Source organism: Panthera pardus, unplaced genomic scaffold, assembly GCF_024362965.1.
Source record: "Panthera pardus isolate Hobbes unplaced genomic scaffold, ASM2436296v1 HiC_scaffold_20, whole genome shotgun sequence".
Lineage (NCBI taxonomy): Eukaryota > Metazoa > Chordata > Mammalia > Carnivora > Felidae > Panthera > Panthera pardus.
In genome coordinates, this window is record NW_026526766.1 from 88,988,957 (window position 1) to 89,014,657 (window position 25,701).

General features: G+C 50.2%; 1 protein-coding gene across 15 annotated transcripts in view; it reads right to left on the bottom strand.

Annotated features, from left to right (window-relative positions):
* The window catches only part of RAPGEF1 (Rap guanine nucleotide exchange factor 1), a 130,186-nt gene that overhangs the window by 51,038 nt on the left and 53,447 nt on the right, over nt 1-25,701 (bottom strand). For 11 of the 15 annotated variants that reach the window (XM_053908448.1, XM_053908446.1, XM_053908457.1 and 8 more), the window contains exons 2-5: nt 13,013-13,152; nt 12,313-12,426; nt 7,335-7,513; nt 3,489-3,645 (exon numbers count right to left, since the gene is read on the bottom strand). In XM_053908448.1, the coding sequence (XP_053764423.1) occupies nt 3,489-3,645; nt 7,335-7,513; nt 12,313-12,426; nt 13,013-13,152 (590 nt within the window). The remainder of the gene's footprint in view (nt 1-3,488; nt 3,646-7,334; nt 7,514-12,312; nt 12,427-13,012; nt 13,153-25,701) is intronic. The other 4 variants (XM_053908452.1, XM_053908459.1, XM_053908451.1 and 1 more) reach the window with 1 other exon arrangement.

Consider the following 25,701-nt stretch of genomic DNA (forward strand, 5'->3'; position numbering starts at 1 on the left):
AGGTACTTCATATACGTTCTCTTTCTTGACCTTTCTCCAGTTCTTCAGGGTAAACATTCAAAAATCTACTCGAAACTCACACAAGTCACTTGCCCAAGGTTACAGAGCTAGCAAGTGACATTTACTCAGGGCTTTAAATAATAAAAGGTGCTACCCCCATTCAGGGACAGAAGCACAGCAACCCTGTTTGAAAATACCTCTTCGACCGTTCAAAAAAAGAATTCCAGTTAACAACTGAATGAGTTACTTGGAAGATGGTGAGTCACTTTAAAGGCACGCGCCAACCTCTCTCCTACGAGCGGGATGACGACATCCTCACATCTCTGCGCGGCCCCGTCCCTGCCGGCGAACTGACGCTCACTCACCCCACCACGACCCAGGCTTATACGGTGTCTTCAGCCCGATGGGGACAGGAGAGGGGCTGGAGGCCGGCTGGCGGCGAGGGGGGACGCACAGGCAGTCCCTGGGCTAAGCTGGGTCTCCCTCACGTGGGGGGGGGCCGAGGGTGACGGGAGGCGCGCGGGGTCTGGGGTCCGGCAGCCCCGGGTGGGAGTCACGACCTCACCGCTGACCACTGGGCTGCCTCGGCCTGTTCCCACACCTGCGAAGGGGCAATCACACCCACGGCAAGAGTCGTTATGAGCATCGGGAGGGACTAAACGTCAGCTGTTGCTACTATGACATCTCAACAACAAACGCCAACAGCACAGTGTTCGGACCGTCCCTGCTCCCTCGACCGATTCCAGCTGCAACACACTTCCAGAGGCAGGCCGACTCCTGCACACCCCTTTCTGCCTTTGGCCCGTCTCGTCCTCAGGGCAGAGTCTCTGACCACCCTGAAAGGGGAAGGTGAGCCAAACACCCGACCAAGTGAGGCCACGTGCCACTTTCTCTTATAACACTAGACCTCGTCGTGATTACAGAATGACAAGCTCCGCTGTCCTTCTCCCTCCGCAGATCCTCAGCTAATGGTCAGGGACTGTGGCAGGGGTATCACTACATTCCCAATCGTATGGCACCGGCTGGCACTCGAGGAGGCTCTTGAGAAGGGAATCCTGAATAAATGAAACAAAACTGGACCCAGAGAGGTCATCACCTAGAGTCTTCGCTCTGGGTCAAGTATTTTTTATTTTTCTTATTTTGGGAGGGGGAGGGAGGGGGAAAATATGGGAGGGGGAGGTAAAGGGGGAGGGGGAGGAGAGAAAGAAAGAGAGAGCGAGGGACGGAGGGAGGGAATCTCAAGCAGGCACCATGCTCCCTGCAGAGCTCGATCCCACAGCTCTTGGATCATAACCCGAGTCAAAATCAAGAGCTGGAAGTTCTAACGACTGAGCCACCCAGGCGCCCCTGGGTCAAGTATTTTAAAAACAATTGTGGAAGGGCACCTGAGTGGCTCAGTCGGTTGAGCATCTGACTCTCGGTTTCGGCTCAGGTCACGATCTCACGGCTCATGAGTTCGAGCCCCACATGGGGCTCCGCGCTGACAGTGCAGGGCCTGCTTCGGATTCTCTGTCTCCCTCTCTCTCTGCTTCTCCCCCACTTGCACTCTCTCTCTCGAAATAAACAACTTAAAAAAAATCGTGGAAATGTTCTTTGTGTCCAGACACGGACAGGTTCATAATCTGGAGGTTCCTCTCTCCCTCTCTCATTGGTCAGTTTGAAAAATCAGAGAAATTTTTCTTTTCGACACGCCTTTCAGTGGATACTGGGGTGCTTTAACGATCCCATAAACGAGAAGTTACTTGGGAACGTGACAAAGCTTCACACACAGAAACTCCATCTCGTCTATTTTGGGCACTCTAACTTGTTTCACACATCTCGTTATAATTCAGTAGAAGGAAACCTGAACAATGTCACCTGCAAAACAACAGCATTTCCAGAAGCCTGGGCAGGAAGAGCAAGGGGTGCGTGAGCCAGAATTCCACACGCTCTGCTGGTGACGTGCGACCCAGGTCACGTCTCATTCTGCACTGCCGACCTCCAAGAGCTCCAGGGGAAAGCGACGGGGAAAATGCGTATGGCTACACTCCAGAATCTGGAAAGTGACACCAGGCCTTACAGGACGGGCCACTCTGGGCCTTTACCCTTAAGTCTCCCTGGCCCACACAGACATGGCAGGACCTAATATGCTCTGGGGAATGCACAGAGCCTGGGCCGGCAGAGGAGACGTGGTGGCATCCAGCCGAGCCTCTCTCTACATGAGCTTCCTGACGTCCCACCGACACAGCGGCCCTACTTATGTGGCCCCAGTCGACATGATTCATTCTAGACCAAGTCGTAATGCTAAGCGAGGCTTTCTTAGCCTTCCCTCTGTGACTTTTACCATCTGGGCATCCTTACTCGACTCTCCGGAACTTCCGTGGGACGTCAATCCAAGGAGACAGCTTTTAGGAATCTGCTGGGACGGCTGAGTGGTGAAGGAGGTTTTCTTGGACCTAGGTTAAGCACCTCAGCTACGACTTTGAACTGAAGGGCGTGGAAAGGAGGAGGACACAGCTGTTTTTTCCTTCCCCTAAGCCAAGAGACTGGCCTCCAAAGCACACACCTAGCACCACAAAATTAATAGGGAATAGCAGCTAAAGTCTGAGTGCTTAGTATGTACTAGGTGTTGTTCTAAGAGCTTTCCATGTATTAATTTAACACTTCCCACAACCCTAGGGTATATGGCACTATCATCATACCCATTTCACAGATGAGCTAATTGAGGTGTAGAACCCTAGACCGAATAGATTGCTTAAGCTCACAGACTAGTAAGTGGTGAACTTGGATTCAAACCTAGCCGGGCAGGCCCCAGGCTAGCCCTCTTTCCACTGCTAACATGGCCTCGCGGACCTGCAGGTCTCCACTTTCCCACTGCCCACGGCACGAATCCCGACCCGAAGGCCCTCGGCCGCCTCGTACTTACATCCTGTCTTGCTCCTCACCCATAGGACCTACTGTGTCAATTAGAGTTTATCCCGGACCCTCTGTGGCCTCTGCTTCCCACCACAACTGGGTTTCGTAATTTCCCATCACGCTGTTCCTGACCTCTCTGGCCGGTAAATTCCAGAACGTCAGACCCAGTTTCATTCCTTACTCATCTCAATCCGACTTTTCTACCAAGAATCACAGAAGTTCTCAGAATGTGAAACGGTGGCGGTCGACTTGCTGAGAGCTTTGCGACCAGTCAGCGCAGAGACAACTTCCTCTGCGTTCTGTCTAGCAGGCAGGCACACACAGTCAGAGCTGTACCACAGAGCCTCACTGGGGGCTGACTACGTGCTCGAGCAAGGCTGACCGCTTCTGGCAGCTTTTCCAGCATCGAGACGATCAGGCCAAAGGCTTTAGTGCTCTGAGAGCCACCTGTCCCGGAGAGAATTAAACGGCCGTCGGACCGAGCAGCAACACCAGAGACGCTCGGAGACGTTCGTCCCAACGCGTGAAGCTTGGGAACAAGTTGTTGTGTGACAGACGCCCAGCGGGGAGGCCGCTGGCAGCCCGTGTCCTACCTTCACTCCGTCCAGCACGGCCTTGATGACCCCTTTCACCGTCGTGACCACCTCTTTATCTTCTGAGTTCACCCCTTCCAGCATCACTTGGTCAGACCAGCGGATGAGGTTGGCGAGGCTTTGGTACACCCGGCTGTAGCAGGAGGAGAGGGCTGAGCTGGGGGCAAGAGAAGAGTTTCTTAAAGAAGGTGAACCCTCTGAAGCACGGCCGTCACTTGAAGCTACTGTTTGATACAGAACCGGTTTCCCGGAGACAAGGGCTCGCTTCTAACCCTTTCTCTCCGGAAGACCCACACCTCCTTTTCGTGACAAACGCTCCCCTGAATCTATGCCCTTATAAATCCAACATACACCATACGCAGCTTTATATTCTAGTCCGTTATAAGACTGTTTCCATTTTCCAAACATGACAGATAAAAATCCCGCCACAGTTTATGTGCTTATTTCCAGAGCTGACATGCTTCTTCAAACTTCCCGCCACCCCCCCCCCACCCCCCTCCGCAGGACCCTGACCTCTCCCTCCCCTCCCCTCCCTCCCCTCCTCCTAGCTGCTAATCATGGGTCAAAAGCACTACACGCTTCTCGTTCTCAGACTAACACTCATGTTAGATGGGCCACAAGGAGCCAGCGGGTGCGTGGCATTTCAGCACGCAGGATCCTCTACCGAAACAGCCTCTAAACGTGAGCTCGAATGGTCTGTAGCTCACCAGAATTCCTTCCAACGTGGGCTGAGCTCCACTCTCTGCACCATAACCATGGCAGGCCTGCCAGAGCCCCGCACTCATGAAGAGCATTTCCAGAAGGACAACGGATGAGGGGCGAGGAGGCCTCTGCTGGCGGAGGCGTCGACCGCTCACCGCAAACGGAAGGCCCGGCTACTTGCGGATGCCTCGCTGATTGGGGAGGGGGAGGCCCAGATGTCCACTCTATATATGTTCCACACATTTTTAAGTAACCGGAGGTACTTTTCTCTAGGAATTATGGAAAGGATTATCTTTCCATTTTAAATATTATGTACCATAAGAGAGGAAGGGCAAAAATATGGAAAATTTGTGGAATGCCCCTTCTTCCCCTCAAAAAAAAAAAAAAAAAAAAAAAAAAAAGGTTGGGGGAGAAAAAGAATGAAGGAGATATTGAGCAGCCCAAGATAGAATTTGAAGGAAAAGATACAATACTGTAAGACATGATTAAGACAGCTTCTGAAAACAAAGCTGCTTATAACAAAACCCTGAAACAAACAAAGCTCTAGCAAGAAGCTCTTCAGAATCAGGTGACGGGCAAACACTTTCCAGGAGATCTACAATTTCCATTTAGCCACTCATTCCGCTCCGTGCGTGTTCCAGCAGGAGAAGAGAGCAGTCAGAAGCAATGAAAGCAAACTCCAGTCCCCTTAGAAACCAGAACAATTTACCAAAGGGGCCCCGGGAGAGCCAGGGTTGGGCTGCCTCAGAGAAGAGTATGAGTGAAAGTGCTGGGTGCTGGAAAGAGGGCTGCTGAAGGGGACAAGAACTGGTCTCCCCTAGGGGCTGGGCCATCGGTGGTGCCATCCTGCAGGAGGTGGGGGGATGGCCCCTCTAGCAACTCCAAGCCTCCTCCGCCTCCTCCCAGCAGGGCCAGGTGAGGCCTCTTTCAACCAAGACGGCCACCTTCTGCCAAAGTGCTCGTGGGGGATTCTGCCAAAGCGTCAATCACACTGTTAAACTACTGGCCAGAACTAGATGAAAAGGAGGCAGGCAGACACGTTTACATAATGCTTGATTTCTACCTGCATTGAATGGTAACATCCTGAAAGCACCTGAAGAATTCGGCAGTCGTGGCCACGCTTCACAGCCTTAGCGTGGAATACTCCTGGGTGTCAGGGGCTGAGACATTAAGAAAGGAAGGAGGGTCCCGTAACGAGGAGAATGTCCAGCGGCCACACGTCTCCGTGCACCACAGACGCCCCAGCGCGGGAGAAGGTCCCTCCACTCACTGTTCACGCTGAACAGCCCGCTGCTTGTTCAAAGACCGCTCCGCCACTGTCCCAGCACCCTAGGGGACGGAGACGAAGGGCCCACCAGCTGGGACCCAACCCACAGAGATGCTCTGAGCAGAAGGCGGGAAACACCTTCGTGGCTCACAAACTGCACCAGGAGGAATGATGACGGAAGGAACCTAAGAGAAACCTTTGAAGAGGAGATATCAGGGTGGTCGACAAAAAGATCATCCGTTGGCTTTGCGAGAATCTCAGGAAGAAACATCCCTTAAGTGGCATCAGCCAAAGGACTGCCAGAGAAAAGAAAATCATCGTTCCTTATGGCCACACCCGGGCATTTCTCTTTCCCTCTAGGAAACTGCTATAGACGTGAAATAATTTTTGCCAACTACAAAATAGTTATAAGATCTCCCCATAGACAAAAAATGCCCCCAAACCACTGTCCTACCGCTTGATCTCAGTGTTTGCGCCCATTCCCACCCTTCCTTCAGGTCCCGCTCGAGCATCTTCTCCTGCGGGAAGTTTAATTGGGCCACGGAGTCTCCTCTAACTCTCCCTCCTTCAAATCCCAACAGAGCTCCGCTCGGTACCACTAGGTTCGAACTCCACCGCGGTAGGGACACTCACACGAAAAGGGGTGGAGGAGAACTCTGCATAAAAAGCCACCTACACATCTGACCCTAGCGCACTGTTGGGCACATCCCCTCAAAGGAGAACGGCACCAGGCCCTTCTACGAGCTGGGCACGGGGTTAACTACGGGAAGGACACGGTACTCGGTCTCAAGCCCAGCACACAAAGCACTCTGTGCGAGGCGGCCACTCAGCAGGGCATGAAGGGACTCATTTCCCCAGGCTCCTCCTCGGTGACAGGAGCACGGCCTGGAAAGCAAAGACAGTAGCAGGGCAAAGTCATCCCGACAGTTTTTTCCTCCGCCACCAACTGGCCAAAAGACCACAGTCTACAGAGGTCAGCTGAAACTCCAGGGTGGAAGGTCCAGGCCAGAGAGCTTCTTGGAAATAAAGACACTTGTTTGCATGATCTCCCAGAAGAAGAAAACTATGCACTTCGTTGCCAAGTTCTGAAAGCAGTTCACAAAAGCTCAATCTCATGGGGCTGGACGAACACCAAACCATCTCAAGGAACAGAAAACACAGCTGCGTTTATCCTGAGCAGGTACCAGAAAAGAAACACAGAGCCAGCGGGCACCTCTGCTAGGCCTCAGCTAAGACCACACCGGGTACCCCTTTTCCTTCTCTACCTAACAGTGAAGACCAGAGCAAGCTGCTCCCAGACTCTGATGGGAAAACGCACTCTAGCGGTAAGTGTTCCTCAACCAAAGCTCGCTGGGACGCAGGCTGACTCCTCCCGACATCCCTGGCTTCCAGGGAATCCGGGTGCTGTCTGGGAGATCCTGGTCTGATACAGTTAAAGGTTTCATTAATCCATGCTCGAATGGGATTCTCGATCTCTTTTGGCCTAATCAGCTAGGCAGTTGAGGTCTCTACCAGGCTGAATATTAATAGGATTTAATGTCGTAACACACCACGGCTAATGGAAGGGTACTAGAAATGTGTCCAAATCAATGTGATTATTGCCAATGACCTAAGGCCAAGAAACCACCACAGACTTACCCTGTGGCTACATCCCGAGCAAGGCTAGAGATCTCCCTCAGGGTCGAGGCCTCATGAGTAACAATGACCTCGACCTTGGGAGAGCATCAAGTCATAGCTGTGAAGGGTGGGGAGAAGGCTCTTTTCCCTCCCCGCACTCTTCACTCTTCCCAGGAGCCCTAAGTTTGAAGTGCCCCCAAACCAAGACGCCTGTAGGCCTTCCTTGCTCTGACACAGTCAAGGATTTCAGGGCAACTCACCTGTGCTGAATTCGAGGGTCGCTCTGCACCAGGGGTAAGATGGCCTCCAGCACCTTACTGGCTGACCCTGGAAGCATCTCCAGTACCTTCTTATCAATAGCCATTTTGTCCACAATGGTCTTGAAGTAGCGCAAGGCACTAACGACCTCCTTCTCTTTCTCTTCCAGCCAGCTCAGGTTCTGAAAGGAAATGTTAAGCATAAGGAGGGAGGAGAGAGATTAAAGGGAGCGGTTTCGAAAAAAATAAAGTACGATTTCCTATCGACTAGCTGGAGACTGATGCAAGCAGAAGAGACTTCTTGCTGCAGAAACCAAGCCAAATTACTTTCTAAGGATTGCAGTCAGGATACAGAGGCTAGGCTAGGAAGCAGAAGGGAGCTCGGACCAAGAAAGTTCATTCAGAGATTTCTGAATTCCCTTCCTGGTAGAGACTGATGTGGCTGAGGTCTTGAAAACTGCTTCGAGGATCCTTCTCTACCACACTGAGATAGCACCACTCATTAAGCATAGTGAGGACTAATTTGCTGATGGCTGTAGGAAGCTTAGCGAACCCGCAGTTAAATCTCACGGTGCCTATCCATCCAGTAAGCCAAATCAAGAGACCCCAGGCCTTTCAAAGATCTGAGGGACAGTAGAAGATGGTCAGAGGCATTCGTGTTCAAAGCCCACTCTCCCAGGACCCCTCACTAGATTCCCACACTGAATCCGAAGATGCAGTTCCCTCTCAATGAAATGGCTTGGCTCACCCAAAGGGTCTAGAAACCCCAGGGTTAGAAGGGGTGGATGCTCTGGGGTGAAAAGGGGAAGGTGCTAGGGCAGGTAGCAACGATTCAATCATCACTCGTGTAGCAAATGCTAACAGCATCCATAGTTCCTCTGCTCCCGAAGAAAGCACAGCTAGGAGGAAAATAAACTCCGGAGCCCTGCACTTAGCAGCATTCAAACTCCCATGCCCAAATCTTTTCTCCTTGACTACAGGATGCCTCAAATCCAGTCAGTGGGCACACACACCCCTTGGTTCCTTTCCCCAACCTCCCTCTATATGGCCCTCAGGTCAGAGGCCTGGGTCCCAGCTGGCTGGCAGGGAAGGGAAATCAAAGATGATCTACAAGACAGATAAATGCAAAAATGGATATCCTATTCAAGTAGAAGTGATTACACGTCCAACGCAAATCGCGATTGCTGTGTATGAGGAAAGCTGCCACCTGTGGGCTCTCTGAGGTCTAGCGAACATACAAATAAAGGCACCCAAGGGCAAGAAGAACACTTCTAGAAAAAAGCTGATTTAAACAATAATCTCTAAGGAGATACACCAATGACACATAAGAAGTGATTATGATTCTGAACACTAACTCTTCTCTTCTCAAATGATGGACAATGTCATTTTAAATAACATTCAATACTCGAGGCATTTATTCCATGGGAAGAGCAAAAGAAAATAGGTAAATGGGATCAAGAAGTAAACAGCTTCTTTAGTCAGACAACGTTCGAAGACCCGACTCAATTCTTCTCCACAGGAAACTTCCCCAAAGGGGGTCTGCAGACCACAAAGAGTGGATTCTCTAAGGCGGGGAGTGCCTGTCCCCCCTCCCCACTCCCCCCATCACTGGAGCCTCATTACCTCCACCTTTCATCTTCTCATGACCTCACATGTTTATTTACTGTTTTTGAGGCCAGGCACTTGTTTCCCGCCTCACAGACAAGAGCTCTCCGCCTTGCCGTCGCCCGCCAGGGCCACAAGGAACGTGAGTATGAAGGAGTCACACTCAGACATCAGTGTGACTGAAACGCCGGTGGCCAGCGTGGCCAGAGGACCCTGACCACAGCACTGCTATCTCAGCACATCGGGACGTGTTTGGAACCAGGAATGATGCAAGATGGGGAGGAAGCAGGAAACCTTATAAGAAAATCTCATCGGGGGGCGCCTGGGTGGCTCAGTCGGTCAAGCATCCGACCTCGGATCAGGTCACGATCTCACAGTTCATGAGTTTGAGCCCCGCGTCGGGCTCTGTGCTGACGGCTCGGAGCCTGGAGCCTGCTTCGGATTCTGCGTCTCCCTCTCTCTGCCCTTCCCCTGCTCACGCTGTCTTTCTCTCTCAAAAATAAACACTAAAAAAAAAAATTAAAAAAGAAAGAAAGAAAGGAAATGTCATCAGGTTTGCTAGGGAGAAAGGGGCTGACCTGGAGATGGGAGGCACCCAGAAGGGGCAGGAAGGCACTTTGAAGCAAAAAGAATCTTCCCATCATTTGCAGAGAGATCCAATGAGCCACTGAATAGCCAAGCTGCCCTGGGCTCCTACTGAAGGAGCCGACAGCTTAGCAGAGTCTGGTTTCATCCATTAACTCTCCAACAAACTGCACTCCCAGAATTAATGGCCTCTGAGTGTTGTGCGTTCAAAGCGCCTCTGCTCCTGAACAGCTCCGACTTCTTGCAAAATGCAGCCAGCGGTCAGAAGAGTTTATAAGGAGACAAGTAGCCGGAGCACTCGCCAGAACCGGGAACCCAGAGCTCTGGCTCTGCTCTGTCGCCCAGCTGCACAAGCTCAGAGGCAGGTGCCCCCACCCGGGCACAGCCTCCCTGCTGTGGGGGATGAGGCACCAGCCACTGTCCCTCCACGAACCGGGAAGCTACATGAAGGTAGAGGTGCCAGGGGAGGGACTAGGTTCGAAGCCACCACTGGGCTTGGGGGCCAGTGACTTCAGGCTCCTCATCTGAAAAATGGGGAGGATATTACCTGATATCCGCTCCCCCCCCCCCCCCCCGATGTGGGGACGTGAATAAGAATGTGCATAGAGGTAGTGCATAAAACTTAAGGGAAAACCAGATTTTGATCAAGAAAACTTGGGCCAGAGCCCAAAGTCCGTACATTTGGAATAATAAGAGGTTTTGCACACAGTTATGGAGAGGAGTAAGTAGGACAGCACGTGAGATCACCTGGGACAGGGCCTAGGCAATGAGAGAACCTCCGTAAGCCGTACATGGACCTGAATCTGTGCTGCTATCTACCGGGCGACAAGTTTCCCGTGTGTTTAGACAGGGAATGGCAGGCATAGAGACCGGGATTAAAATGAGAACACGGAGAAAAATATTCTCTAAGAGGTAGGAGAGCTCGTAAGTAATAAATAACAATGACAGCAAATGACACGCGTGTTTTCAGATTTCTTCGACGGTCTTCTAAGTTCACACATGTTGGCAGGCTCCCCACACCTCCAGTTGTGCCTGTGGGCCTCTACGAGACAACGGGTTTGTGCTCATATCGTCTCAGGCAGCTGACTTGGGGCAGAGTGGAGTGACTCAACCCTTCTTAAAGGGCGACAACCCAAAACCAGAGGAGCAGTCTTCCTGGGTAAAGCTCATACTCACAGTTCCTGGCTACAGAATAGGGGGTTCTAAGCGGCAGCACTACTGATGTCTCGGGGTGGATAATTCTCCGTTGTGGGCAGGGCCGTCCCATGTAGGATGTGTACGAGCACCCCTGGCTGCTATCCACCGGCCCTAGTAACACCTGCTTCACCTTTCGAGTCGTGACAGCTCAAAGTGTCTCCAGACGTTGCCAACGTCTGCTGGAATCTGCAGGAACCCGTACCAAGCGAAGGACACTTTAGCACCGAATTCCCCCCAGGGACCTCTCTCGGAGGAAAGAAGAAAGGGGGAAAAGTTCCAAGAAGCGAGCGGCTGAACCAGTCTCTTCCCGGCGCCGACTGCTAGAACGCGGTTGTTGGAAGTCACTTCACCCTCGACTGCCTGCTCGAGTGCCACAGGGGCCACCGGCACCGTGCGTGGGCTCCGTTACCGGACTCGGCTCCCAGAGGGGGCCGTACGGAGCGACCCGGAAAATGACTCTGGCACACACTGATCTTCCACTCTATCACTATTCTTCTTCAATCTGGAATTTGACCAATCTGGCAAACACTGAATACTTTATTTCCTCTTTTTCTTCAGCCTCTTTTGCTACCAGATGAGGCGGGAAAAAGGGTTATTCGACAAACGACTTTTGGACTTAAAACCTTAATTGTCTCCACTTCTAACTAGAATTTTAAGATATCCTGCTGGCCAAAGTACAAACAAAACAAAAATACAGGTACGCCGTAAAACGCGAGAATCGTGGCGTGTGTTTGCCAGTGGCACTGACTTGACGGCTATGACGAGAGCTCTTCCGCCGGCTACGCTCCGGGCGGGCCCTGGAGAGAGGCCGCGTTTCTCTACAAGGCTTGTGTTTATTCTACGTTGCGGGGGCTAATTTTGCTTTTCTGTCCAGTCACGTGTGAGCGTTAACACTTACATTCTGGCTTTCGTGACGAGGAACGCGTCGCAAGAGTTTTGACTTGGGTGTGCGGCAGCCTCGCTACCTTTCCTGTGTGATGGTGAATGCTACATCTTCCTACAGGCCCAGTTTCCTTTTCTGCAAAGTAAGTTTCCATCCTCCAGGGCTGTTAGGAGTGTTAAGTAGGAGCGAGTGTAGAGCAGCCAGCACGTTAGTGCCGCAGCTGGATAAGCGTCAGTGGCACAAAAGGTGTCCCTGGCTCTCGCAGGGCTCGGTTCTGAGCGCGCTCACCACACTGAGCTTGCCAGATGCCTCACAGAGCACCTGTTACTGCAGACGCCCTTCCCTTCTTAACTGCTCAGATCATCTTAGCAACTCAAGGGAAAAAGAGCTGGTCCTGAGAGAGAAGACTTCCCCACTTCCCCCAGAACCCGTTGCACCCAAGCAGCACACCCAAACCCACCCCAGAAAGGACCCCCAAGGTTTCGTCAAGGAGTGCTGAACTCTCTCCAAAGACCACAGGGGCTTGGATAAACTCTTAATTTTACCCGAGGCCCCTTGGACTGTTTCCTGAACGATCGAGCCCACAGTCGCCACCCAATTCAACACAGGGATATTGCAAGAGATTTTTTTTTTTTCCATCCCCAAAACCATGGGCCAGGATTCTGCAGTAGAAGGCAAGGCAAACCCAATTGTTCTTAACGTCACACTGACCTTCTGCCTTTGAGACCTGGAAGCCACAGCACTGGTGGACATAAATTCTACTGCCTGCTGCTCCAGATCCAAGGGGATAGGGTAGCCCTCTGGTAGAAATCTGTCTGTTGCCTCCTGGAAGAGAGGAAACCTGGATTCCTACAGAGCTTGAAATGGCCGTTTCAGGCTGAAGGGAGGGGTTGATGAAAATCTACAGCTGTTTCAACGTATCTGGCTTCACTGGCCCTGCTGAGGTTACTAGTGCTTGAGGACATCCTTGGCTGGGTTTCAAGGATTTGACATGTCTCAGAGCATGGGCCCTAAAGCCAAACGAAGGACGTTCTGGACGTCACAAAGCTCCCTCTATGTGTGTGCGTGCCAGGGCAACGTGGGGCTCTCTGGGGGCAGGCAGGTGGCATCCTGGGGCGTAAACATGATGCACTGAGCTGTTCTGAATGCCCAGAGGATGATACATCTGGGAAAGGAGAACTGCTTCAGCCAACAGAACCTGACTCTGATTAACAGGAGAAACACTCGCCATCCCAAAGGCTCACATTTCGCAAGGACACTCCAGGCCCCTGCCTGGCAGCACGGGAATGCTACGAAATCCGTGTTCTGCAGTGGAAGCTGATCCCCAGGGGGTGAACTTAAACACAGCACAAACTCCGACTGCTCGAAGTAGGCGAAGGCCAGGACAGACACCTAGAGAGAGTCCGCTTACTTTGTTCACAGGCTTCTCCGGGACTTTCACCGACACCTCAGCTGGTTTTCCCTTCTTGGACGGCGTTCGCTTGATTTTGGGCGAGTGGAACTTGTCCTTGAGCTTCATGGTGAAGGAGGAGAGATGGGAGCGCTGAGAGTCTGAAAACAAGGAGGTGCCGATGGTTAGAAGTGGGGTGGGGAGGAGCTGCGCTCCGTGACCGTCTGCAGAAACGAGCATCGTCCCCAAACAGATCGTTTCCCCTGGCTGTTTTAGAGTTACAAAGCAAAGGAAAGATCCGCCGAAACGCTGCTGCTTGCACGTTTTAATTTCTGCAATTTCCATGTAGTTGGGTTGTTCAGGATTGTGGAAGTCAGAGATGGTCAAACAGCCGTGGGAAAAGAACCCACAAACGCTTTCGGTGTCCTCTACAGAGTTTGTAGGATGAGCTGACCCAAGTCTAAGGGAACCAGCTAAGAAGGAAGAACACCACAGCAGAATCACAGGGGTGCAGGTTGTACGAACTGGAAAGGAAGGCCCTTCTGGATCAACCTTTAGGGAAGGTCACCAGGCAGCACAGGCACGGCCTGAGAGTTAGCATCGGGGACTGAAATCGCACTAAGGTATTCAAAAACCCTCTGGAACATAGTGAAAGACTGGATGGTTTCTCTCCAAGATCAGGAATGAGACTAGGGTGTCTGTTCTCACCATTCCTATTTGGTGTCATACTCTTAACAAAAGCCATCCAGATTGGAAACGGAGACAGAAAACGATGTCTATTTGTAGCTGATCTTGTATATGGAAAATCCCCAGCAATCTATTAAAAGGCTATTAGTACTAATAAACAAACTCAGCAAAGCCACAGGATACAAGATCGATAGGTAAGTGTCTGTTGGATTTCTAAACAGTAGAAATGAACATTCCAAGATGAAATTTTAAAAAGCTTCCATTTACACTACAGGGAACGGATGATGACGGAGGCAGAGGGAAGGGGTGGGGAATGGGAAAAGTGGGTGACAGGCAGTGGGAGATACGGGCTTCCAGTTATGGAATGAATAAGTCATTGGAATGAAAGGGACAACCAGGGAATATAGTCCAGTGACACTGCAAAAGCACTGTATGGTGACAGAGGGGGCCACACTTGTGAGCACACAGAGATGTCGAATCACTGCGTTCTACACCTGAAACTAACATAACACTGTATGTCAACTCTACTTCAATAAAAACAGAACGAAAACAAAAAGCTTCCATTGGCAATATCCTCAGAAAGAATAAAATACGTAGGCATAAATTTAACACAAGAAGTGCCAGACCTACACTAAAAACTACAAAATGTTGCTGAAAGAAATTGAGACAATCTAAATAAATGAATCAAGAGCTAATATTATTAAAATGTCGATACTCCCCAAATTGATTTACAGATTCAATGTAATCCCTATGAGAATCCCAGCTGGCTTTTTTTTTTTTTTTTTTTTTTTTTTTTTTTTTTTTTTGCAGAAATTGACAATCTAACCCTAAAGTAAGTATGGAAATAAAAGAAACATGGAACAGCCAAAACTATGTGGGGAAAAGAAGAATAAAATTAGAGGACTCATGCTTCTGGACTTTAAAATGTCCTATTATGGAGTCGCAGTAATCAGGGCAGCGTGGTACTGGTATGAGGACAGGCACACAGAACAACGGAATGGAACTGACAGCCCAGAAATAAACCCACGTGTCTTCGGCCAACGGATTCTTAACAAGGGTCTCAAGGCCATTCAGTGGAGGAATGAATGTTCTTTTCAACAAATGGTGCTGGCACAACTGGGTATTTCACATACAAAAGAACAAATCTGGGCCCTTACTTCACCATATACAAAAACTAACTCCAAATGGAGCACAGCCCTGAATGTAAGAGTTAAAACTAGAAACTTAGAAGAAAACTTAGGGATAAAACTTTTGTGACCTTGGATTTGGTAATGGTTTCTTAGATATAACATCAAAAGTGACAAAAGAAAAATGAGACAAGTTGGATTTCATCAAAATTCAAAACTTTAGACTTACTGTGGTGATCGTTTGGCAATACATACAAATATCCAATCATGATGCTGCACGTCCGAAACGAAGACGGTATTTCGTGCTGCAAGCGACACCATCAAGAAAGTGAAAAGACAGACTACAGGATGGAAGAGAGTAGGTACAAGTCGCATGCCTGCTAGGGACTTGCACACAGAAAAGGTAAACAACTCCTATAATCCAAAACAAAAGGCAAATAATCCAACTGAAATGACCCAAGAATTTCAACAGACATCTCTCTAGATGAAACATACAAATGAGCAACAAGCATATGAAATCACCGTCATTAGTCACCAGGGAAATGCCCAAACTGACACAAGCTACTACTTCTAACCTACTAGGTATCATCAAAAAGACCGAAAACAAAGCAAGCGTTGGTGAAGGCTGGGGGACTGGAACCCTCCCACACTGCTGCTGCAAATGCAAAACGGTGCAGCTGCTGTGGAAAATATCCGTCAGTTCCTCACAGGATCAAACACGGTTACCCTACACCCCTGCAATTCCATCCCTAGGCATATACCCGAGAGAAATGAAAACATCTATCCACATGATTTGTACACGAAAAGCTCACAGCGGCATCATGCATAATAATCAAAAGGTGGAGATAACTCAAAGGTCGATGAACGAATAAATAAAGTGTGGCATATCCAAACAACAGAATATTACTTGACAATAGAAGAAATGAAGTTCTGACACCTGCTACGACATGGATGAATCCTGACAGCATTTATGCTAAGTGAAGGAAGCCGGCCCCCAAAGACCACTGATGGTATCCAGAATAGGCAAACTTTTGGGGACAGAGGGTAGATCAGTGGCTGCCAAGATTGAGGGAAGGGGAGAGGGCACGAGAGGGGTTGCCAATGAGTATGAGGTTTCTTTTGGTGAGGGGACATAAATGTTCTAAAATTAGAATCTGGTGATGGTTGCACAACCCAGTGAGCTACTAAAAAACAAGCCACACTGGATTCTACACTTTAAATGAGTCAATCGTATACGTGAATTATACGTCAATTAAGCTGATTTTAAAAAAGCAAAGACGCACCAGGCCTTCCTCCATCTCGCCATCTACCTCCGTGCTTTCCAGTGTCTGAAACGATCTTGGGAAGTGATTTACTGACGTGCTTCTCTCCTCACAAGAATGCAAACTCACTGAGGACCACACTTGCCCTTCTCATGCCCGCATCCCCAGTGCTGACATGGTACCTGGCCCAGAGAAGATGCTCAGCCAACATTCACTCAACAAGTGAACAAACTGATCAACCAAAAAATACCCCTGCAAAAAGGACTGCTTCTTTCGATACCAGCTGAAATTCACATTTGAAATTTTCACACTTGAAAGTGGTCGAAAATTGGGGAACAGAACACGATCCTATGCGGTAGAAAAACAAATACCTGTGGTTTTAAAAATAAAAAGCACCCGCCCCCTTTCCATTCCAAACGAATGACGTAGCACCGTGCACGACAGCCGGTTAGTGTGTCTGTTATTACTTCACGTGACCTTAGGGACAAAGTGTGACTCCTTTGTCAGACCTTCCAGGTGGCAGGCAGGGTCAGATAAACTGTCTGCTCCGCACAAGTCTTCTAGAAGCGCATTGCACTCTGGACCAAAGAGATGGTTAAAAGGGTGGGCTCTGTAGTCAGACTGTTTGGGTTAAAAAACTTCAAAGTCACCTCTCCAGGTCTTAAGTTTCTTTGTCTGGAAAATGGGGCTGGTAACGTTGTTTTTGGTTTTTGTTTTTTAAGTTTATTTATTTATTTTTGAGAGAGAGAGAGAGAGAGAGAGAGAGACAAAGAGAGAGAGAATGAGTGCACGCATGCACAGTAGGGGAGGGTCGGGGCGGTGGGCGGGAGGGGGGAAGACACAGAATCCAAAGGAGGCTCCAGGTCCTGAGCTGTCAGCACAGAGCCTGCGTGGGGCTCGAACCCACGAACTGTGAAATCATGGCCTGAGCCGAAGTTGGACGCTTAACCGACTGAGCCACCCGGGTGCCCCGGTAACACTGTTCTTAGGATGGCTGACATGATGTAGGATAAATGAGACACTGCCTGTGGGTAACGCAATGAGGTGCTTATCCAAGTGCCAGGCACATGGTACCTCAATGCAGGGAGCTAGCCAAACTAACTATAGGATTTGGATGGGTAGCAGGGCTGATCAAACTCTGAATTTTTACCTCCCAACTGCTTACAGATCTTTATCAGGCGATTCTGTAGCACTGAACTTTTAACTCACGACCCTAGGTGACCGTGGGCCTTACAGTCTTCCTCCTCTTCCTTTGCACCGACCCGAAGCCTCAAACTGGCTTTTATCCGTAATCTGTTCTGCTCTGGGGTTTCACGTGTCTCCTCGGCCCTCGTGTCCCTGCAGGCATAGCACTGACCAGGCAGGTTCCCGAGCCAGACGGGATGTTAGAGCAGTGTACTAATCCTTACGACTTCCATCGGAGCAACTAAGACTGAAAGCAGGGCCAGAAAAGCAGACACAAATGAGGAAGTCTAGGCAGGATGCACGGTTTCTTTGGTTTGCTTCCGTGGTCAGAGACCTTCAGAGGCCTGGGATGGGGAACCAACTTCTGCCTGCGCCTGTCTGCCACCCCGAGTTGCTCTACGGACAAGCCAGGTTCACATCTCCGCCATCGTGACGAGGGCGGAACTGGGGTGTGCAAGCAAGGCACGGAAGGCTCCCCAAAAGACCTCTCTGGTTCCTGCACTTGCAGAGCCAGCCCTGGTCATGACCCAAGGGCCAACGAAGGGCACCCCCAACCTGAGAGCAAACTGAACGCAGGAAGTATATTACAGCACTCCCTACCTCGGCCTGAAATTCTAGTCTGTCTCGGGGCACGGCTGGGAATCCACGTCAGCATTTAAAGAACGAACTACATCTACCAATCAATCTCTCTCCTGGGAGTATTTCAGAGCCTCGAAACAGCTACCTTTAGCACACACGGTGTTAAATCAAGTGGAGAAGGCAGGTTCTTCCTAATGATAACGAACCTCGTCACCCCTGGAAACAGAAGACAGCACTAACTAGGACAGATTTTCTCTCAGAGGCTGCCTGTCATCTTTTCCTTGCAACGCCGGGTCGGCAGCATGGATTTCAGGTGACGTAGATGCAGGTTGCTCCGACTGTGTCTGAGTGTTGATAAAGCACCACAAGCAGTGACAGCAGGCGGAAGGAAGCAACAGGGGGCAGCTGTGTCAGGGTAATGTCACCAACAGCACCACACACACACACACACACACACACACACACACACACCCTTCCTGCTCCTTTTCTTGGGTCCCTCAAGTGTATCAATCATCTGGACCAGAGGTCAATGGCAAAGAGATGCTCCCGCAGTACGGGACTGTCCGGTAGCTTTATCGACCACTCCCTTATCATTCCCCGGCTTTTCACTTAGAAAGGTACACATTCAGATTCAGATTCTGTGTGTACGTTTTTAGACATTTTCTACTGCTGAAATTAAAACAAAATTTGGAAAGATTTCATAATTATAAATAAATACACACACACACACACACACACACACAACTTAGAATTAAATTAAATACATGCATCCCCCAAGCTAGTCCATCAGAACTTTCAGCCATGATGGAAATGTTCCGTGTCTGCACCATCCAACGTGACGGGCCTTGTGTGTCTACTGAGTACCTGAAATGGGGCCGGAGGCTGCTGTATCAGACAGCATGGCTCTAGAGGCGGAAAGTTATCAGGTCCACTGATGCCACCTCACGTCCCTTCGTGATCACATCTCTCTTCCCAACAACGGGTAACCGCGATTCTGATTTTTGGGCTCATCAGCCCTTACCATTTGTGACAGTTTGTATCTATAAGCATAGTTTAATTTACAGGTTTGTGACGCTTACATAAGTGGAAATATGCTGTAAATATTCTCACGTTCTTGCTTTTTCCCTCAGTGGTAGGTCTGACGTTCAACCGTGAAGTGTATGGAAGTGCTCTCGTTTTCCGTGCTGTGAAATTCCATATATTCCACGATCCCAGGGGACGCTGGCATGTTTCCAGCTTCTATTAACAACACTGCCATGAACACTCCCATACATGTCTCCCGGAACACATGCAAGGGCTTTCTATGAATAGAACTGCTTAGCTATAGAGTATATAGATTTAATTTTATGGATTAAAAAAAATTTTTTTTAATGTTTCTTTTTGAAAGAGAGAGACAGAGCTTGAGCGGGGGAGAGGGAGAGAGAGAGGGAGACAGAATTCTAAGCAGGCTCTAGGCTCTGGGCACCCCCAACAGGGGGCTCGAACTCACAGACCGTGAGATCGTGACCTGAGCCGGAGTCAGACGCTGAACCGACGGAGCCACCCGGGCGCCCCTGATTTTACGGATTTTGCCAAATGATTTTCCAGAATGGCCATGCCACTTTGCAGTTCTACTGTCCCTCCCCACCAACACCTGGCACAGCCTGACTGGTACACTGTCTTCACGGCCGTACCTAACCGAGGGAAACAAAATCCCTCCTTCACAGAAGAGATGTCACAAATTGCTATCTTACTGTGGTCTATCAAATCTGAGAGCGACGTCACAGGTTATCGACAGAACTTAAGAAAACAAAGCGTCCGACCACTGCTCAGTGTGGCATTCACGCCACGGAAGGTCAGGAACTCCCGATGACTAATCTGCTGGTCATTTCTTCCAGAGGAAGGGTGGCTTACGGGGCCTCACAAGTTCCATATAAATGGCTACAAGGTTACGGAGAGCGGGCACTTTCTGGGGCAACCATCTCAGGATGCAGACCCAGCGGTCAGACGAAGGTCCTTCTCTACCCAGAGAGGAAAGACAGACTGGAAGAGAGGCACGTAGCCTGTTCACAGAATCATATCGCCAAAAAACCCCCAAACCCCCAAAGCCACACCACTTTCTTCCTGAGTCGTCGGCCAGGTATCGAGGTTTCAGTCTTAGATTTTCAACGTGCCCCCCGTCCAAGCCCGACAGCGGTCTCTGCCTGTGGCTGACGAATGTACCCATCCACCGGCCTTTCAAATGTCACTTGTAGCAGCTGGGATCCCAACTTAGCAGTGGTTTCTGTCAGGGCTTAACTTGGCTCTGGATAAGGGCAGTCTCCAAATATCAACCACGGGACCACAAAGTCAGGGTCACGGTGGGTAACGCTTCGAGGCAGTTCCAAAATTATTACAGCCAGTCTTGAGAAACACCGTGGCCACCAGTTTCTTGTTACTTACAGCGGACTGGGCACAGAATTGTGGCACCACTGTCCACTTACACGAGTTCCATCCGAATGCCGTCTACCCAACCCATACTCCCCCATTTTCCAAACGTGTAAAAAGGGTAACCCCAGTGGAGAAGTGGCTTGAGGACATCAGGAAGAACTTTTCTTTCCCTGAGGTTATTTATTTATTTTGAGAGAGACAGAGAGAGCGCGAGCAGGAGAGGGGCACAGAGAGGCAGAGACAGAATCCCAAGCGGGTTCTGTCAGTGCAGAGCGCGACGCAGGGCTCGAACCCATGGAATCAGGTGATCATGACTCAGGCCGACATTAAGAGTTGGACACTGAACCAACCGGGCCACGCCGGTGCCCCTAGGAAAACCCTTTTCAAACCTAGGATTTCAGACTGTTACTTATTTAAACTTTTCCAGACTAATGGAAAGATAGAGACAAGAGTCCAGGCTGTGGGCATGGCAGCCAGCACGTGGGCTTTACCCGGAGCTCGGCCGTACACAGGGGCAAAGTCTGTACCTCTCTGAGCTGCACGTTCCTCGCCTGTGGAAAAGCATAACCTCGGGGCCTACCTCCTTGGGCTGCGGTGAGGATTAAACATAACCCCGTGTGTCAAGCATTTCGCCAAGGACCTGACACACAGCGAATGCTCAATAAATGGAAGCCATTACTGTTACTTGATAACATCACCACGCCTCTGCCAACACTTGGCTAAAAATAGCCACAGCCTAGAACGGAAAGCAACCTGATGTTTCATCTTTCTCCAACAATGTCCATATTAAAAGATCCTCTGTCTTACTTAATATAGAACTATTCATGTCAAAGCAGAGGGAAAATTAGCGTTTGGGGTTTCGCAAGAGCAGGCCCTCTCCCGACCCGAGAAATCTGTTCATACAACCCGTCTGCTCTGGCAGTGGACTGACGACTTGGTGCTGCTGGGAGGAGTAAGTAGATCGCTTTTCTTTTCTTTTTTTTTCCAGCAACAAAAAGTGAAACAACCTTGTTATAAAAATCCAAACACTGCAAAAATATATAACTCGGAAGGTGAAAATCCCTCGTAACTCCACATATGGCAGAGATGAAGTATTTTTCAACTTCTGTGGGCATTTTTTCATGTGAGCACGGTTCACGGTTGAAGGACGTTCTGCTGAAACCTCTGTGCCCAGTCTCCTGGCGGACGGTTTCTAACTTCTGCTATTCAATCAATGCCGTGTTGCTGGGCACTCTCAGGCGTACCTTTCTGGGTGCCTGTATAATGAGACAGACCTAGAAATGGAATGGTCAGGTCACGGGTACGAGCACTGAAAAACTGAGAAGATACTATCCAGATGCCTGAGCTGGGTCCAGACCAGGAGGGACGGAGCCAAAGAGTGAGGCTCGGGGAGGAGGCAGAAGGGATGGGGTGCAGGAGAGAGGCTACGCCTACTGTCCACAGAAGAAACCAAGCTTCACCTCGGATTTGGGCTCAAACCTGACAGAGGCACCATTTTGGTTCTCTCTGCATAACTGGTAACAATTAAAAACAGATTCCGGATTGAACAGACACGTCACAAAAGAAGATATGCAAATGGCTAATAGACAGACTACTTATGGAGCACCTGGGTGGCTCAGTCGGCTAAGCGTCTGACTTCAGCTCAGGTCATGATCTTGCTGTTCTTGTGTTCAAGCCCCCGTCGGGCTCTGTGCGTTGACAGCTTGGAGACTGGAGCTTGCTTTGGATTCTGTGTCTCCCTCTCTGACCCTCCCCTGCTTGTGCTCTGTCTCTCCTTCAAAAATAAACATTAAATTTTTTTTTTTTTAAACCTGGATGGGGGCGCCTGGGTGGCTCAGTCCAGTTAAATGTCTGACTTTGGCTCAGGTCATGATCTCGTGGTTCGTGGGTTCGAGCCCTGCGGCTGGGCTCTGTGCTGACGACTCGGAGCCTGGAGCCTGCTTCGGATTCTGTGTCTCCCTCTCTCTCTGCCCCTCCCCTGCTCACACTCTGTCTCTGTCTCTCAAAAATGAATAAACGTTAAAAAAAAATAAATAAAAAAAAAAAACATGGATGAACCTTACAAACGTAGGAAGAAGGCACACACACAGAAGGACACTGTGTATGGTGTTCCATTTATACAAATACAAACACCAGCAAAATTAATCTATGATTTGAGGAGTTAAGCCAGCAGTGATGCCTGGGGTGTGGGGTAACCAGCAGGGGACAGGAGGGAGGGAGGGACGCACTGTATTTTGCTCAGAGCCGGTTACACTGGTGTGTTGGATTTGTGAGAATTCTCCATGCTGAGTACTTAAAAAGCCAGATGTACTTTTCTGATTCATGGTATACATCAATGAAACGCTGTAATAAAGTAGACATGGGGGTTTAAGCTTCTTCTAAAAAAGAGCTCACATGATTTTCACATGGGTCAGATGAACAGCTCATTTAAAATTTAAAGAAATCCTATTCTCTGAAACAAACTTATTTAACCATGAACAATCCAGAGCGAGTGTCTTTCCAAATAACTCTCCATTGAATATCCCAGGAAGCATCGTGAGTGTCTTAGGAAGTTTCTATTTCGTCTTTGTGAAAGTAATAAAAAGAACTTACATAAATGTAAATATTTTTATGATCTTAAATCACCAGTAAATAGTGTTTTCTACTTTCGTTCGCTGTATGGAAATTTTAAAGAACTTAATGCAGGGGCACCTGGGTGGCTCGGTTGGTTAAGCATCTGACTCCTGATTTCAGCTCAGGTCATGATCTCATGGTTCATGAGTTTGAGCCCCATGTCGGGCTCTGTGCTGGCAGCATGGAGCCTGCTTGCGACTCTCTGTCTCCTCTCTCTCTCTGCCCCTCATCTGCATGCACTCTCTCTCTGTCTCTCTCTGTCTCTCAAAATAAATAAAACATAAAGACCTTAGCATAAACACAACTGTATTCTATAATTTCTTTTGTTTTTAATCAAGACCGAATCGGTGTATTTTTATATAATTGTAATAGTACCTAGTCACGAGGTTAGTCTGAGAAATAAACAATACTCCTTGTCAACAAACACTTGAGCACATCTCACCTGTGCCAAGCCCTGTGTCGGGACACCGGACACAGGAACCCTCCCCTGCAGACATCCAGGGGAACTTGAATTAGGCAGGTGGACAGGCGAGTCTGAGTTACGGAGATGGATGGGGGCTGGAGGTACCCGTGGGGGTGCTGGCAGCATACGGATGGCACAGGAAGCCGAGCAACCAGAGGACAACCCAGGGGCCTGTGCTGATGGAGAAGATAGGCGCCGCTTAACTGCTGAGCGATCTGTCTCTGCACACGAGCTCCCGGTCACTCCTCTGGAGGGTCTAGATCGGGCAGCTCAACCCCACAACTGCACTCCCCGTACTCCCTCCCAGACCTGCTGCCACGACATCCTGGTACACAGGAAGCTTCACCCTCCCAGAGCTCGGGTCAGAATCCCGGACTCTGCTCTCCCGCTCACGTGTACCATCCAGTCTTTCGGCAAATTCTGTGAATCCCGCCTTAACAGTACATGCAGAATGTCCCCACTGTAGCCACCTGCACCGTCAACACCCTGACCCAAGCCACAGCCACTTGGTGCCTAAGCCGCTGTGCCACCCTTCCAACAGTCCCCAGCGCCTTGCCTCTCTGGAGTCTTCTCCAGTCAGTGACCAGACGGATCCTTGTAGAAGGTCGCCCCTCTGCTCAAAACCCTCCTGCCTGTAGCTTCTCTTCTCGCTCAGAGAGAAAGGTGGAGCCTCTGAGACGTCCACGCGCCTCCCCCACAGCCATCAGAGAGGGCTCTGAATAAGTTCACACGCAGAGTTCTCCCCAAGACGTACTCCTTTTATCAAACCTTCATCAGATACCGGACAGATGGCCCAAGAGAAGGTGAAGGGGGGGCCTCCGGGTTGAGAACTGCTTCCCTCCTGGAGTCCAATCAAAAGGTTAAGTCAGCAGCCTCTGTTTTCAACATCCCGTCAGAAGTCGGGCCCCGTGCGGGGAGTTCTATGTCACCCCCTATCCTCACGCTGACACCGGAAGGAAAGTATTTTTGTGACCGTTTGACAGACGAGGAAACCAAGTCACAGGGCCCAACACTGCCCCTCAACCCCCGCCCCATAAATCACACACACATCCCCGTCACAGACAAGGCAACTGCAGCCCTTACACGTGCTGTGAACAAGTCAAGGTCAGCCTGCCCCCAGGGCGGCCTACTCCCAAGGAAGTACTTTTTTTTGCCATCACTGTTTGGAAACGACCTAGAGATTCTTAAAGCCACAGACTTTACAGACATCCGGAGATGTGAATTAGTCACCTCTCCAGAGTTTTATTTCTAGAGATGAGAGACAGAGAGAGAGACAGAGAAGGGAGGGGGAGGGAATGAGACACGGGCGGGGGGTGGGAATAAGCTTATTCTGAGTAAACACACCACAGCACTGGGCAGAGAGTAAGCGGGGCCAAAGTGCGCCACGCCACTCAGCATCCTGGCTACAACAGGAAGCAGGGTCCACCCTGACCTTTGTCCCTTAGGTGGAGTTGTTTGGAGCAGCCTCTGTCCCTCAGAGGAACTTGCGCGTTAGGACTGATGCCAGTTTAGAATTCAAACAATTCTCCTCAACGGCCTCAGAGCATAGTTTTTAGCATCATGTCACCAGCAAAGCAGCCCAAGTTGGAGGCAGGAAGGCCTGTTTATTTGGGGCCAGGCCACAGCGGTGGGGCACGGGCGCTCACGGGCAGCGGAGGCCGTGGCAGACCAGGACTCTGCTGGCCTCAGCTGTGCCTGGCCCCGCGCGGGGCCCCCGAGGGCTCATGATTTGTCAGGCCACCCTCTGGACTTCCAGAGGAAAACCACTTTCGTTTGTCAGCAGGCGCATACTTCTTTCTTTCCCAGGCAACAGGAAGAGCAGAGAGCCAAAGCCCTGGAAGCTTCGGACGCTGCAGAAGGAGCTCACTGGACAGAGCAAGAAGAGAGTCAAAGGACAAGGGTCACCTATAGTCCCTTCCCTTCCTTATCACCCGGGAAACGGTGCAGCAGATACGCACGGGGCAGGCATCCGCATTCGTTCACTCATTCACCTGTTCGATAAATCTTTATAGGCCTGACATCTGCAAGGCGCAGGGGTCAAGAGGGAGGAGCAAGATACAGCTTCTCTCTCCGAGGAGCCCCGATCTCGCGGCGGAGAGCCGGGAAAGCCCGCAGTCATGACACGGAGCGAGGAGGCCCAGGATGGAGACTTGGTCGGCAAAGGCAGGGGCTTTTCAGCTGCTCACGGCCCCGCCTGAGAGGAGGACGAAAGTGCTCTGCAGCCCAGAGGCCTTGAATAAGGCCTAGCCTGCTCCGAGGGCAGGAGCACCGGCTGGGCTCTCAGGGACAGCTCCGGGCCTTAGGCATTTCACATGGGGACCGAGGAAATGCATCCGGGTCAGCAAACAGGTGCTGGCTTGGGAAAGGCTTCACGAGTCTCTGAGG